This window comes from Suncus etruscus, chromosome 17, assembly GCF_024139225.1.
Source record: "Suncus etruscus isolate mSunEtr1 chromosome 17, mSunEtr1.pri.cur, whole genome shotgun sequence".
In the NCBI taxonomy this organism is placed as follows: domain Eukaryota; kingdom Metazoa; phylum Chordata; class Mammalia; order Eulipotyphla; family Soricidae; genus Suncus; species Suncus etruscus.
The window spans coordinates 19,197,376-19,210,384 of NC_064864.1; the positions used below are offsets into that span (position 1 = coordinate 19,197,376).

At 46.2% G+C, this 13,009-nt stretch overlaps 1 protein-coding gene and 1 non-coding gene across 2 annotated transcripts in view; one reads left to right on the top strand and one right to left on the bottom strand.

Annotated features, from left to right (window-relative positions):
• The window catches only part of BMS1 (BMS1 ribosome biogenesis factor), a 28,112-nt gene extending 26,618 nt beyond the window's left edge, over positions 1-1,494 (top strand). Inside the window, exons 22-23 of the mRNA XM_049764589.1 lie at positions 360-521; positions 974-1,494. Coding sequence (XP_049620546.1) covers positions 360-521; positions 974-1,204 — 393 coding nt within the window. The 3' untranslated portion in view covers positions 1,205-1,494. The remainder of the gene's footprint in view (positions 1-359; positions 522-973) is intronic.
• On the bottom strand, positions 88-194 carry LOC125995293 (U6 spliceosomal RNA). Its single transcript, XR_007490839.1, has one exon. It is a non-coding gene; the product is annotated as a U6 spliceosomal RNA (small nuclear RNA).
• Positions 1,495-13,009: the final 11,515 nt, after the last annotated feature.

Consider the following 13,009-nt stretch of genomic DNA (forward strand, 5'->3'; position numbering starts at 1 on the left):
GATAAGGCACTTGCATTTAATGTAACCTGATTTCTTGGGAAAATTCTGAATTATAGTAAATTCTATTGACTCCTCTCTCTCTTTTATTTTAATATGGAACACTTCACGAATTTGCGTGTCATCCTTGTGCAGGGGCCATGCTAATCTTCTCTGTATTGTTCCAATTTTAGTATATGTGCCGCCGAAGCAAGCACGGCTCCTCTCTTTGACCAAAAATATGCACTTGTTGAGACAGTCCACATGTGATGATTATTTGTTGTGGTTAGCAGACATTAGGGCTCCTGATATTGTGGAAAAGTCAAATTGTTGTCAATTTTAAATGCACATAATTATTTAATTATGCAACTTTTTCTTTTCAGCCCATCTTGAGACAAAAGAAGCATTTCAATTCTCTGCATATTCCAAAAGCCTTGCAGAAGGCCTTGCCATTTAAGAGCAAGCCTAAGTCTCAGGCAAAGACAGGCAAGACGCCGAAGGACAGGATAAGACCGGCTGTCATACGGGAGCCTCATGAAAGAAAGGTACGGTTCAAAAGTGCTTCTTACTTGCTGCATCTGCATTTGAAAATAATGCCAGCATACTTGGCATCCTTATTCTGGTCTCATTTTTCATCAATGAAGACTTTCCCTTCTTGGTTTGGTCATACTCGCTGTTTTCATTTAGTGGGGAAGAATAGTACACACCACCCTGTCTTGGTTGTACATAGTACTATCCCCAAAGTGACTAGCAAAGAAAGGCATTATGATGAAGGCCATTATTTAAGTATTAAAGAAATTGGCTCTTAATTTTTGTTCACGCATATTTTGATTCCCTAGTTCAGAGGTCATTTACTCCAGTTTGATACTGATTTGTATCATGACTGGTTTTGATAGAGCTAGATTGAGTTGTGGTCAAGCTACTTGAAACATAGACATATATGTGTGTGCTGAAGCTATAAGAATATTCTGATGCTCACTCATTCTGTCCATGTCAGATCCTTGCACTGCTGGATGCTCTGAGTACAGTGCACGGTCAGAAGATGAAGAAAGCCAAGGAGCAGAGGCATCAGCACAATAAAGAACACTTCAAAATGAAGCAGAAAGAGGAAGAAGAAAAACTGAAACGACAGAAGGATCTCAGGAAGAAGCTGTTCCGAATCCAAGGTCAGAAAGAAAAGAGAAATCAGAAGTCTAGCCTAAAGGGCATGGCAGAGCAACCAAAGTGACCCCCAGATGGGTTGCCCCCTTTCACCTGCAGAGGTGGGAGTTTTCTGGTGTAAGTAACTTAAAGAACAAGTCAGAGACCAGAGTACAAGGGAAACCTCTTGGTTGGACATACCTCAGACTGTGCCTTTGGAAAAGAAATGAAAACTGCTGAATCTGTTCACTCCCAGTGCCTGTGTTATGTCAAAATTTAATGATTTAATTTATGGTTTTATAGTTACCCTCATATTCCCTTTTTTCTGACTCAGTTTATTTGTACCACAGGAAATATTATTAAATATTTTTCTGTTAATTGTTTAGTCGTTTTTATTAAGGAGAGATGTTTGATGATTGAAAATACATTATTTTTCTACCATTCCCATGACAAGTCATCTAGAAGGGAGAAAACAAAACAGTAACTTGAAACCTCAGCTTTATTGTAATATTTTTAGAGAAAGGTATAATTTGAATTTTGGTCTTCCATAGTATATATGATTACATATTGATGTGATTTTTCATAATATGATCATTTATGCAGCTTTACAATTTACTTTCCTCTAATGCTAATACTTTGTGCAGCTATAGTATAACATCATACTCAGGATGTGGACATTGATACCATTTTTATATTATTCAGAGTACCATTTACTTATGTGTAGTGGAGGGATGTTAAAATATAAAACAATAAAATTGCTAACTGAGCCCAAACCTAGGAGGATACATAAGGGATTATTGATAGAGCCCAGAAAAGATGAAAACTTATCCTAAGAAATACTCAAATGCAAAGCCTAGCAGACTTCATAGTAGGAGGCAAAGCATATGCCAAATAGACATAGCTGCTTCATCCCTTGAAGCAGCATGACAAAAGCTCTTATCTTCCTGATACTCCCAGTGGGCAGTCCACGATTTTCTCAAGGAAAACCCCACATCGGACACAGGGTTCCATACAGCTCCATGCCAGAGCAGCCTACAATCTGCCCAGTGAGTGGGCCACCCCAAGCCACCTCATGGCAATACAAGTTGGCGGTCTCAGAATGGCACTGGGGTTGAAGGACAGAAGTGGCTGACCTTTGCTGAGAACCAGGGGGCAGAGGACAGTGATGGGGTTAGACTTGAGAAGAGGGACAGAGCACAAGCTGAAAACAGGGGACAGATAAATCCACTAAACATGAAAACCATTTACATACACACAATAAAAATCCTCTTAAAGGATATAGGAAATGAGCTAAATGGAGACAAAGATGAAAAAACCAACTGGGGATATTGGGTCTGAACAGTCTTAGTATCAGAACAGTAATTTCATGAAGAAGGAAAGAGCAGACAAACCTTTCAGATAAAGGAATGGTCTGGGGACTCTTAGAAGAGATGGAGTTGGGGTCACAGCTCAGAGCTGCAGGGTCACACTTAAGTGGAATAGTGCCAAGGGAGTTCGAGGCTCCTGCCTGAAATGCAGGATCTGTACCACAGAGCCATTGGGCTGGGCCCAATGCTTGCATACTTTAAATTAAAATTTTGAAGAAAAACATCAGTATTTTATGTGAAGGTGTCTGAAAACTTCCAAAGAGAAAATAGAATATACAAAGTTACTAGAGTCATCCTGCCCCAGAAAGGATGGATGCAAGGGAAGAGGAGGTCAGTGTAAACATGCAAAAGGGAACATGTCCTGTACTTTATCATTGAAGTAAGGCATTGTCCACCATACAAGGCCCCCAAAACTCGACCACCAACCCATTTGTAGGATGCTACCAGCTCTGGGTAACTTAGGATCACTTGCTAATATTGTTCAACAGCAGGATAACATGGAGCGCAGGGAATGAGACTAGGAGACCACTTAGAGGGTGAAAGCTGAGACCCCTTTCCTATTTCTAGGAAGTCACAAATGTCCCCTGAGAGGTTTGGAAACTCAGAAAAGGGGGTTAAACCAGTTAGGGAGTCGATTCCAAGAGACTAAAAGTGGCGTTGCTGTTTAGAAACAACTGAAAGGAAATTTGTTTTTCTCCAGCAGGAAGTAGGAAAGAGTAAAAAAGAAATACGACGTATGTATATGTGTGTTTTTGTGTCTGAAAATGTGGGAGCTTTTCTTTCTACATTCTGATCTCTCTCCCTCCCTAACCAAACTCTTTCCATGTGTTGGCACCATTAGGCATATCCGGTATTTTAATATTGGCATGCGAATTTCTCTTTGTTTTTTTTAGATTTTTCTTTCTGTTTTCTTGTCTTTGTATGTGGATTTGTTATAGATGCACTTAAATCTAACGCCTTTAATGTCTTCTTGTAGAATCTTATTTTCTCCTTGCAATTTATCCATATGTCTTATGAATTTCTTGGGAAATTCATTCACTTTCCAAAGGGTCTTAAACTATTTTAAGTATACACACAATTTAAGCCCCTCTCCCCCCTAAGACCTCTTGTTGTCTAGCGTGACCACAGTAGGAGGCTATCTCCCATAATAAACTTCCCCTCAAGACTGCTAGATCACCAATGGGAGGAGATATTAAAAAACAAATTCGTAGACACATGTGAAGCAAAGATACTTTTAAAAAAATGTACTGAATGGAGCCAGGCAGATGACCCAGGGCTAAGCACCTGCACCACAGTTCCCTTAGCATCACAGGCACAGCCCTGGAGGTCCCCAAGCACCAGTCATCTCTAGAGTGCCCTGAGAACTGCCCGGATATTCCTGCTGGTCCCCAGCCTCTGCAGGGCCCTTATAGTTCTGCATCTTGCATTGAATTACCAACCTGACTGACCAGGTGGGCCAGGAATGACCCCAAATCGCACTGAGCACCACCACATGGGAGGCAAAAAAAAAAAAGTGTAGTCAGGACCTAAATTGAGACAATTAGATTTAATTACATCTCATTGATTCAATCTCTCAAGGTTACACGCTTTTGTGTGAGCCTCAAAGCCTGTGCAGCTCCCCACAAGCACCACAAGATGCAGCAATACCATTGCCATTGCACCCACCACAGCACAGGAAAGAAAAGGAAATATATATTCAACACCTGGTTCTTACGTCTAAATTGTTTCGTTTTGGTTTTGGATTTTTTTTTTTTTGTTTTGTTTTTTCAGGCCACACCTGTTTGATGCTCAGGGGTTACTCCTGGCTAAGCTCTCAGAAATTGCCCCTGGCTTGGGGGACCATATGGGACGCCGGGGGATCGAACCACGGTCGCGGTTCTTCCTTGGCTAGCGCTTGCAAGGCAGACACCTTACCTCTAGCACCACCTCACCGGCCCCGGTTTTGGATTTTTTATTTGGGTTTTTTGGTTTATTTTTGGCCATGCCCAGAAATACTCAGGCCTTACTGCTCTGGAATCATTGCTAGTAATGCTCAAGGTGCCAGAGATCAAACCCAGGCCAGATGTCTGCAAGGCAAACTCTCTACCTGCTGTGCTATCCAGTCCCATTATCTTCCTTATATTCAAGTACGTGCCTATGAACTTAGGCATGAATTTTCCAAAATAGTTCTTGGGCATACCCCTAGGTACTAGAGGGTCATGATCTTATCAGAATCTGCTTCTAAAGAACTTTACATTTTTATCTTATTTTCTCTTGAGCCAGACCCTCAAGTTTCTTCTTTGCCCTTTTATCCTGTTAATGGAAAATTCACTTGAGGCTGTAATTTTCCCTCTAAATTCCAATTTTGAATTCTATTTTATATCAATGTGTTATTGCCATTGTGCTCCAAATATCTTGTTACTGCTGTAGAAGTTTTGCTTCCAAATGCATTTTTAACATTATTTTATTTATTGCCTTAAACATTATCACTTTCAGGAAGAAAGAAACTTCTCTAACATCCTTTTAGTGAAAGGTTTTGGGGTTTCCTTGCTCATCCACTGTTACAATATTCCAGAGAGTCTTCCTGACTTTGAAAACATGAGCCTGGGCTCAAACCTTCCTGTGACAATAAGAATAAGGTAGGGCTGTGGCTCAGAGGTGGCTCATGTCTTGCCTGTCTGACTTACAGGGTTCAGTCTTAGAAACCATGTGGCTAGGGGTCGGAGTGGTGGCACAAGCAGTAGGGCATTTGCCTTGCACGCTCTAACCTAGGATGGACTGTGGTTTAATCCCCGGTGTCCCATATGGTCCCCCAAGCCAGAGGCAATTTCTGAGTACATAGCCAGGAATAACCCCTGAGTGTCACCAGGTGTGGTTCAAAAACCAAGAAAAAGAAACCATGTGGCTCATCAGTTTGGGCACCAAGAGGTGCTCAGGAAGTTCTGGAACTTTCTGGTTATCCTTACACAACTGGGATGTCTGTTCGGCCTATTCAGGTCCTGTGGACCAGGGCTACTCAGGCCATCCTGGTAAGTGCTCCTGGGGCCTCCAGGAACAATGCCTGAGTATAGAATTTACTGCAGTTTTCCACAGGAGGATTACAACGATTATCTACAAAGTTGACAGGCTTCTGTAGGTTACTGCAATAAGCTGCAAGTCTGCCTGCTGCTCAGCTGCAAGGATCCAAGGCTGCCAAGTTCCAGTTCTGTAAAGGTTTATAGGGGCCCATGGAACCTGGCTGCCAGGTAGAGCCAAGAATCCACCCTGGGATGCCAGTGTCCATCCAGGAGGGAGGGAGAGAGAGGGAGTGAGGCCATGAAAGACTCATAATCCCAGGTTCAATAGACAGAGGCAGCATCTCTCTAATCCTTTATCTCCTGCCCCCTCAAACCAACCAGCAGGTGCTGCTCTGGTCACTATCCTCCCCCGCCATCCATGCTCCTTTTTTTTTTTTTCTTTTATTCCTGGTATGACAAGGGGGTGTGTCCACGGAGCATGTATAGGCAGCATGTCCAGGTTCAAATGTCATTACAGTGGAGTTAGCCAAGGGGTGTGCCAAGTGGGGATATCCAAGGGGCATATTCAAGTCCAAATGCCATAACATCAATACATTTCTCCCATTTATTATTTTAATTATATGTAGATTTATGCTCCTGTTGGTGGAATTCATTCAGGTGATGGTCTTCAAAAGCCATGGTAGTTGTCAGCTGCATTTCCTTCCTTGAAAGTTCATTTAAAAGCTCCAAGAGAGACAAGCTGAGAGACAGGTGTAGGAAAGAAAGAAACTGAACAAACCTTTGCTTTGTGACTTATCAAACCAATGCCTAGCCTAAGAAAGTGAAAATTTTCAATCCTTTAGGGTGAAAAGGGCATTAATTATTTCTAGCTGCTTCCTCCTGATAGGGGACAGTTGTGGGATTATCAGTTTTTCACTATTTCTATCTTGTAAGGGACAAATAGTCTCTAACATTTTTTCTTTGTCTTTTTCTCTATGTCTAAATCTCTTTTCTCTATATAATAATCTTACCCTTTTGCTCATTTTCTCTGTCTCTTTTGCTCCATTTCTTTTCTCTCGGAATCTTTTCCTTTATATAAAAAGTCTATTTTTTGCTCATTTCTCTCTCCCTTTTAGTCATTCATCTTTTTTTTACATTCATTTATCTCCTTCATTCAGCTTCTCTTTGCAAAATTCATCTTTTTACTTACATTTTTAAGTACTTTTTAAATCTTTTTAAATTATTTTAAAATTCTTGTAGAATCCAGGGTTCACTTGTCATGTTAAGAGTCTGACTCTTGACTACATCTGATTCTTGGTTGTTGTTTGGGGGCCACATCCAATGGTGCTCAGAGGTTACTCCTGACTGCTCAGGGATCACTTATAGCAAGTCTTGGGAACCATATGTGATGCTAAGGATCAAATTTAGGTGGTCCATGTGCAAGGCCAGTGCCCTTCCCACTATGCTGTCTCTCCAGCCTGCATCTGATCCTAGAAACTACTTGTTCCCTGCACTGAACACTCAGGCTCATGACAGGGTTGGAGCAAGTCTGCAGGAACCCCAGATTCTCGTCTGCTTCTGCCAGGCTGCCTGTATCTGCCCCATCAAGTGTGGTTGTTTCTGAGCTTAGTACTGACCTTGCAGGTCCTATTTCTTGCCTGCCGAACACTTTACCCTGGGGCTAGGTCAGCAAATTTGGGAGTGGGAGTGAGGGAGAAGCCTTCTTTCAAGTCCTCTTCTTCCCCATCTGTACCAAAGCAAATGAGACTTCCTAGCTCTGGTGTCATGTGCCTTTGTGATGGTCTGTGTTGAGTCACAGGCTGCATCTACCAGTTCCCACCCCAGGGTGAGAGAGGTATGCCTGCAAAGGTGCAAGTGTGAGCCTGTGTGTGTTCAGACCAAGGTCAGTGCCTGCTGACGGTGGGACAGGGACTGTCTTCCTCCCAGAGTCTGCCCTGAGTGTCTTCAGGGTCTATGGGGTGGTCCCTCATCCTTAGTTTTATGCATCAGCCAACAGGGGGCGCCACACACAAGCAAATGGATGACTCCTGCCTTTCTCTCTCTCTCTCTCTCTCTCTCTCTCTCTCTCTCTCTCTCTCTCTCTCTCTCTCTCTCTCTCTCTCTCTCTCTCTCTCTCTCTCTCTCTCTCTCTCTCTCTCTCTCTCTCTCTCTCTCGTTCTTGATATGAGGCAGTTTCAGGGGCTCCATGGGGGGCAATTTGCTCAGTTCTTAGTCGACAAGCAGGTGCAGCTGCCATCTGTATACTAATCAGACACTGGAATTTGCAGGGTGGAAGCAACTAAACCCAGCATCTCTGTTGCAGTCTCACACCTTCTGCAGGGGCCCACCACCACTGCCATGAGATCAGGTTCCATCAGAAGCTTCCACTCAGGATTCTGGAGGGCCAGAATCCTATAGCCCTCAGCTTCTGGGATATCCAAGTTCTGGGCAGGGTTTTCTGCCTGCGTGACCTGTTCCCTGGGTTTGGGAAGATGGGGTGACAAGAGGAAACTATAAATAGTTTCAGTGGGCAACATTGGTGCATTGACTCAGATTCAGAGCAGGGCATGCAGAGCACTCAAGGTCCCCTACAGTGTTGGGCAGGCCTGTGGGTCCCTGCACACACAACATAGTCTGTGCCTCTGATGGGATGTCACCCACCCCTTGCCTTCTGACTTGCCCTTTGAAGCCACTGCAGCCATGTGTGGATCGAAAAGGAGGCTTGGACCTTCCACCCCCTTAGAGCTCTGCTCAGTCTCCCATATTCATAGGCAGACTCGATGCCAGATCCTGAGTGCATGGCGGCTCCTGGGCATGTGCTGGTGTGTGTGTGTGTGTGTGTGTGTGTGTGTGTGTGTGTTGGTGTGTGGCTCCTGGGCATGTGCTGGTTGTGTGTGTGTGTATGTGTGTGTGTGTGTGTGTGTCGGGGTGTGTGTGTTTACGCACGCCCAGGCAGGATTTCTCTAAATGTGGGCTTCAGTAGCCCCTAAGCAGCACCATGGCAGAGCCTGTTCCAGAGCTGAACCCTCTCTACCAAAAATTCATGGCAGCACACAGGCAAGTGGGCTAGACACATGCCCCAGAGCTTTGAGGCTTGCTCTGGTTGGTGGCAGTGAATGGCAAGAAGCAGTGGGGTTAGAGTGGAGGAAAGCAGGGCAACTCCAAGGCCTGGCTGGCCCCAATGACAGCTGCACAGGGCCACAAGGGGCATGAAGACAGGTGTGGACTTGATTGTACTGTCAGTGTTTCCACCAGGGGCACATTCACCAGTACTTGAACACATTTTAAGAGCCCCTGTCGAGAAACCTTCACACATGTCCTCTCATAGTCAAGATTTAGGAGTGCACAATCAGCAGATCAATGACTTTTAGGCAGAGGACTCCTGGAGTGGAGACCAACATCCTATCAGTTCAATAGAATGTTGGCTGCTGTGTCAGAGGCTCATAGTCAGTCCCCTGTGGCTGGGTAAGTAATTGGGTCCTGAGACCAACTCCGAGATCACCCCACAGGACTTAGGTGGGTCTAGTTCCATCTGCTCTTCCTACTAACAATAAACCAAAGAACCTCTAGCATCCACTGGACTCTCTGCATACTCATAGTCATTGTTGTTCAAACGTCAGAACAACCCATTTCTCAGAGGAGAAAACTGAGCCTTGACTGAGCTAAGTAAATTGCCTTGGTCTTGAAGCCAACTGGCCCTGTGCCCTTCCCCCTCTCCCCTATGAGCTGCACAAATGGTTCCACAGGATGTCGTCTCTGGGCCAGGTTTTATGTGATCCCCAAGGCAATGTGCTTGTTTTCTGGGGGCTACTCAGTTCTGGGGGGTGGGGAAGTCAGGGAGAAACACTCCCAGTTTTATGCTGGGGCGATCATGCATTTCTGGGGATTGAACCCTCCTGCAGAGGATGTGCTCAGCCCTTTGAATCGACCTCCCTGGCCCTACCACAGGACACCCCGACAGTAGCTAAGGGTGGGATCTAAGACAGTAGAGCTAGAGTAAGAGTTTTCTCTCCTTCCTTTTGAGCCTATGATCTTCTCCCTGAGCAGAGACCCTGGGATGAAGCAGAAATGGGAGTTTCAGGATCTGGAGTGATAGCACAGTGGCAGATGACCCAAGAAGGGTCAGGGTTTGATCCCTAGCATCCCATATGGTCCCCCGAGCCTGCCAGGAGCAATTTCTGAGCGTAGATCCAGGAGTAACCACTGGGTGTAGCCCAAAAACAAAAAACAAAAAAGCAGCACTGATTTCATTTTGCTTCTCACCTGTCACATGCACTCCTTGGCCCAGACACCCTTCCAGGGTCCCATTCTTGGGAGATCCGGGGCACAAATGATGGCCTACACAAGCCTATACTGTGCCAGGCACCTGCGTGTAGGGGGCTCCGTCCCTGGAAAAGACTGCACTGGGCACCTTTTCACTCGCCCTGTGTTCCCCCAGAACCCCAGGTGGGGTGATCCTGGGATGCTCAGCATGAGCTGGTCCAGCCTCCTCCAGGGCTGGGCCCTCACTGTCCTAATTCTGCCATGTGTGAGCAGCAGCCTTTCAGCAAGCCACGTCCTCCGGGAGATCTGATTATGTCCTGGTGGTGCCACCTCATTAATGCAATCAGGAAGCTTCCTCAAGACTTCAGCTGCTTTGCTGGCAGCCAAGCCTGGCTCTGGGGAGCTCCACACTGACCCAGCTCACAGCTTCTTTTGGGACAGAAAGGCTCAGAGACCCAGCACCAACCAACCTGAGAGTGCCTGGCAGAAAGGGCCAGCGGGCAGGGCCTCCCCAGACCCTCATCACTATCCTTTCTCCTCCTTCCTCCTGAGAGAGGCTGGCTCTGTTTTCCTTCAGAATCATCAAGGGTCTTTGTCTATTTCGAAAAGAAAGTACTCAGCGATGAGGAAGCAGCATTTTAGAGAATGTTCCAGAAAATGGCCATTTTCCATCAAGGTTGAGGCTCTTAATTGAACATCTGAGAGAGAGAGAGAGAGGAAATTTGGGGAGAGTCCAGAAAATTTTTCCATTATGGTAATAAACTGTAATCAGAACCACAAAGTTGTGTTAATCCTAGGGGTGCTCCCTTCGGAATTATCCAGAGTCTCAGTAGACACTTGGAGTATGAGTGGGGGGCGGGGGGGGGGGAAGAGAAGAGGACAAATATTCCTGGAAACAGAGGGAGGGCTTCAGGGACATCTAGCATCTAAATTTCTCTGTCTCCAAGCCTCTTGTTTGTACCCAGCAGAACCTCAGCATTATTTTGTTGAGACTGTGGGACAGGGCCTATGAGAGGGCAGCAGTGGGCAGTTAGTCATTACATTAGGGAGTGGGGCTGGGGCAAGAGAGCAGGTCTCCCAGTAAGGCAGATTCTGAGATAGCAGGTAAGATGGACCAGTTGGATCTGAGGTAGCAGGTGAGGAAAGGCAGGAGGCCCTGAGATGGCAGGTAAAGCGGGGGTAATAGACCCTGAGGTAGTAGGTGAGGAAGGGTAGGAGGCTGTGAGGTGGAGCAGATTCCCAGTACCAGAGGAGAAACAGGTTTACACAGTCCCCATGCACTGGGCCTGGAAGGTTCTAAGGGCACATAATCCCATGCCCACCCTTTGTGGGTACATCTGTTTCCACGTCCTCTCCATGCAAAGGAGGAATAAAAGACCCCAAAAGACAGCTCCAGAGACTTGAAGAGACATGGTCTGGTGCTGGTCTGAACTCCTGGCTTTTTGCACTCTCTAGTCACACTGGTTTCTGCAGGGTTTCTTTAAGTCTGTATTCTAGAACTGGATCTGTCTCATAGCTCTGGACTGAGGTCTCCCAACCCATCTCACACACTTCAGAATTTCCCACAAACTCTCCCCACCACCCCACCTTTGACTGTTCATTAGTGCCTGTCAGAGGACGCTTAGGGCTGCCAGGGTCTTGGATATGGCAGGGGAACATGGAACAACGATAACATGACCAACAGGTTGTTGTCAACTGCCTCAGCCTGTGTCTCCTCTACTGGTCCCAACCTCAAAACCTACTTGACACTTTGTCTTTCCTACACTGTGTCCCTGAGAGCTAAGGTCCTGGAGTGAGACATGTGTGGCTTCTCTCAGGCCACATTGTCATTCTGGAAATCAGGCACCACAAAGTCCTGCACCTACAAAGTGCTAAGTCCCTTTTAAGTCCCCACTAAGTCCCCCCTCACCTGTGGAGGACACAGAGGGAGGCTCGATTGGAGCCAGGACTCTGAGCCTACCTCACTCTCGATGGGGTTGTGGTGTATGAGGAAAGAGAAGTCAATGAGGCCAGGATAAGCTTTTGGGGAGGGGCTTGTCTCTACATCCTCCTGCATGGGGAAAGCTTTTGGGGAGAGTCCTCACCCCGCCCCCAGTCTTCAGGGACCTCAGCCTGAGGGTCTGTGTGCCAGGAAGGACCAGATCCTTTGAGCCTATTGCCAATTCTATGTCAGAGAACATGGGTTCAAAGTCATCCTGCATTTGTTACAATATTCACCTGGGGACTGACCTTGATTCCTAGAGTCACACAGAAATGATGGCAGAGCCAACAGTGGCATTTTGATGTGACTGGGCTCACTTCAGTCCCTTTTCAAGGGACTGGAAAAGGGTTGAAGAGGGTTGGCTTATTGCAGCCAGGAAAATATGGTAGACTTGAGGTGTGAAGAGAGGGTGTAGCTTGGGTGGACCCTGAGGATCTTCCAATGAGTAAACGTAGCATCAGGCCACTTGTAGGACTGTTAGGCTGACATTGGTCTTTCCCAACTGTGATTATAGCTTCGTGTGGACATAAAGAGCTATAATGTACCATCACTTCCAATTGGGCCACACCCAGCAGTGCTCAGGGCTTACTCCTGGCTCTGAGCTCAGGGGTCCCTCCTGAAGGTACTCTGGGGACCATGTGGTGCTGGAAATCTGGGTTGGTCATGTGCACAGTATACACCTTAGTCTCCTCCAACCCTGTCTATTTATTTTGCTCATTGTTACAGAGCCAAGGGTCATGGTACTGGGATTATACTCAGCAACATGAGACAGAACTGGGGATTGAACTCGGTCTCACACAGGCAGAGACATGTTCTCTACTACTGAGTCACACCAGGACCCCTGTTAGTGCCTGAATGCTTTTCTCTTTTATTTTTGTTTTTGGGTCACACCTGGCAGCACTCAGGGGTTACTCCTGGCTCTACACTCAGAAGTCGCTCCTGGCAGGCTCAGGGAACCATACGGGATGCCGGAATTCGAACCACCGTCCTTCTGCATGCAAGGCAAATGCCTTACCACCACGCTATCTCTCCGACCCCACTTTTCTCTTTTCTAATATCATTTTCCAGTGTAGAGATGATGCTCCCAAGTGTTTGAGGGCTTTTGTTTTGGTTTGTTTTGGCTTTTGAGCCATACCCAGTGGCACTTAGGGGTTACTCCTGGCTCTGCACTCAGAAATCACTCCTGGCAGGTTTCGGGGGAGCATATGGGATGCCGAGAATCGAACCCAGGCCTGTCCTGGGTAAGATGCTTGCAAGGCCCTGTGCTCCTAAGTGTTAACAGTGGATAGTAGGTGGTGTATGGCAGA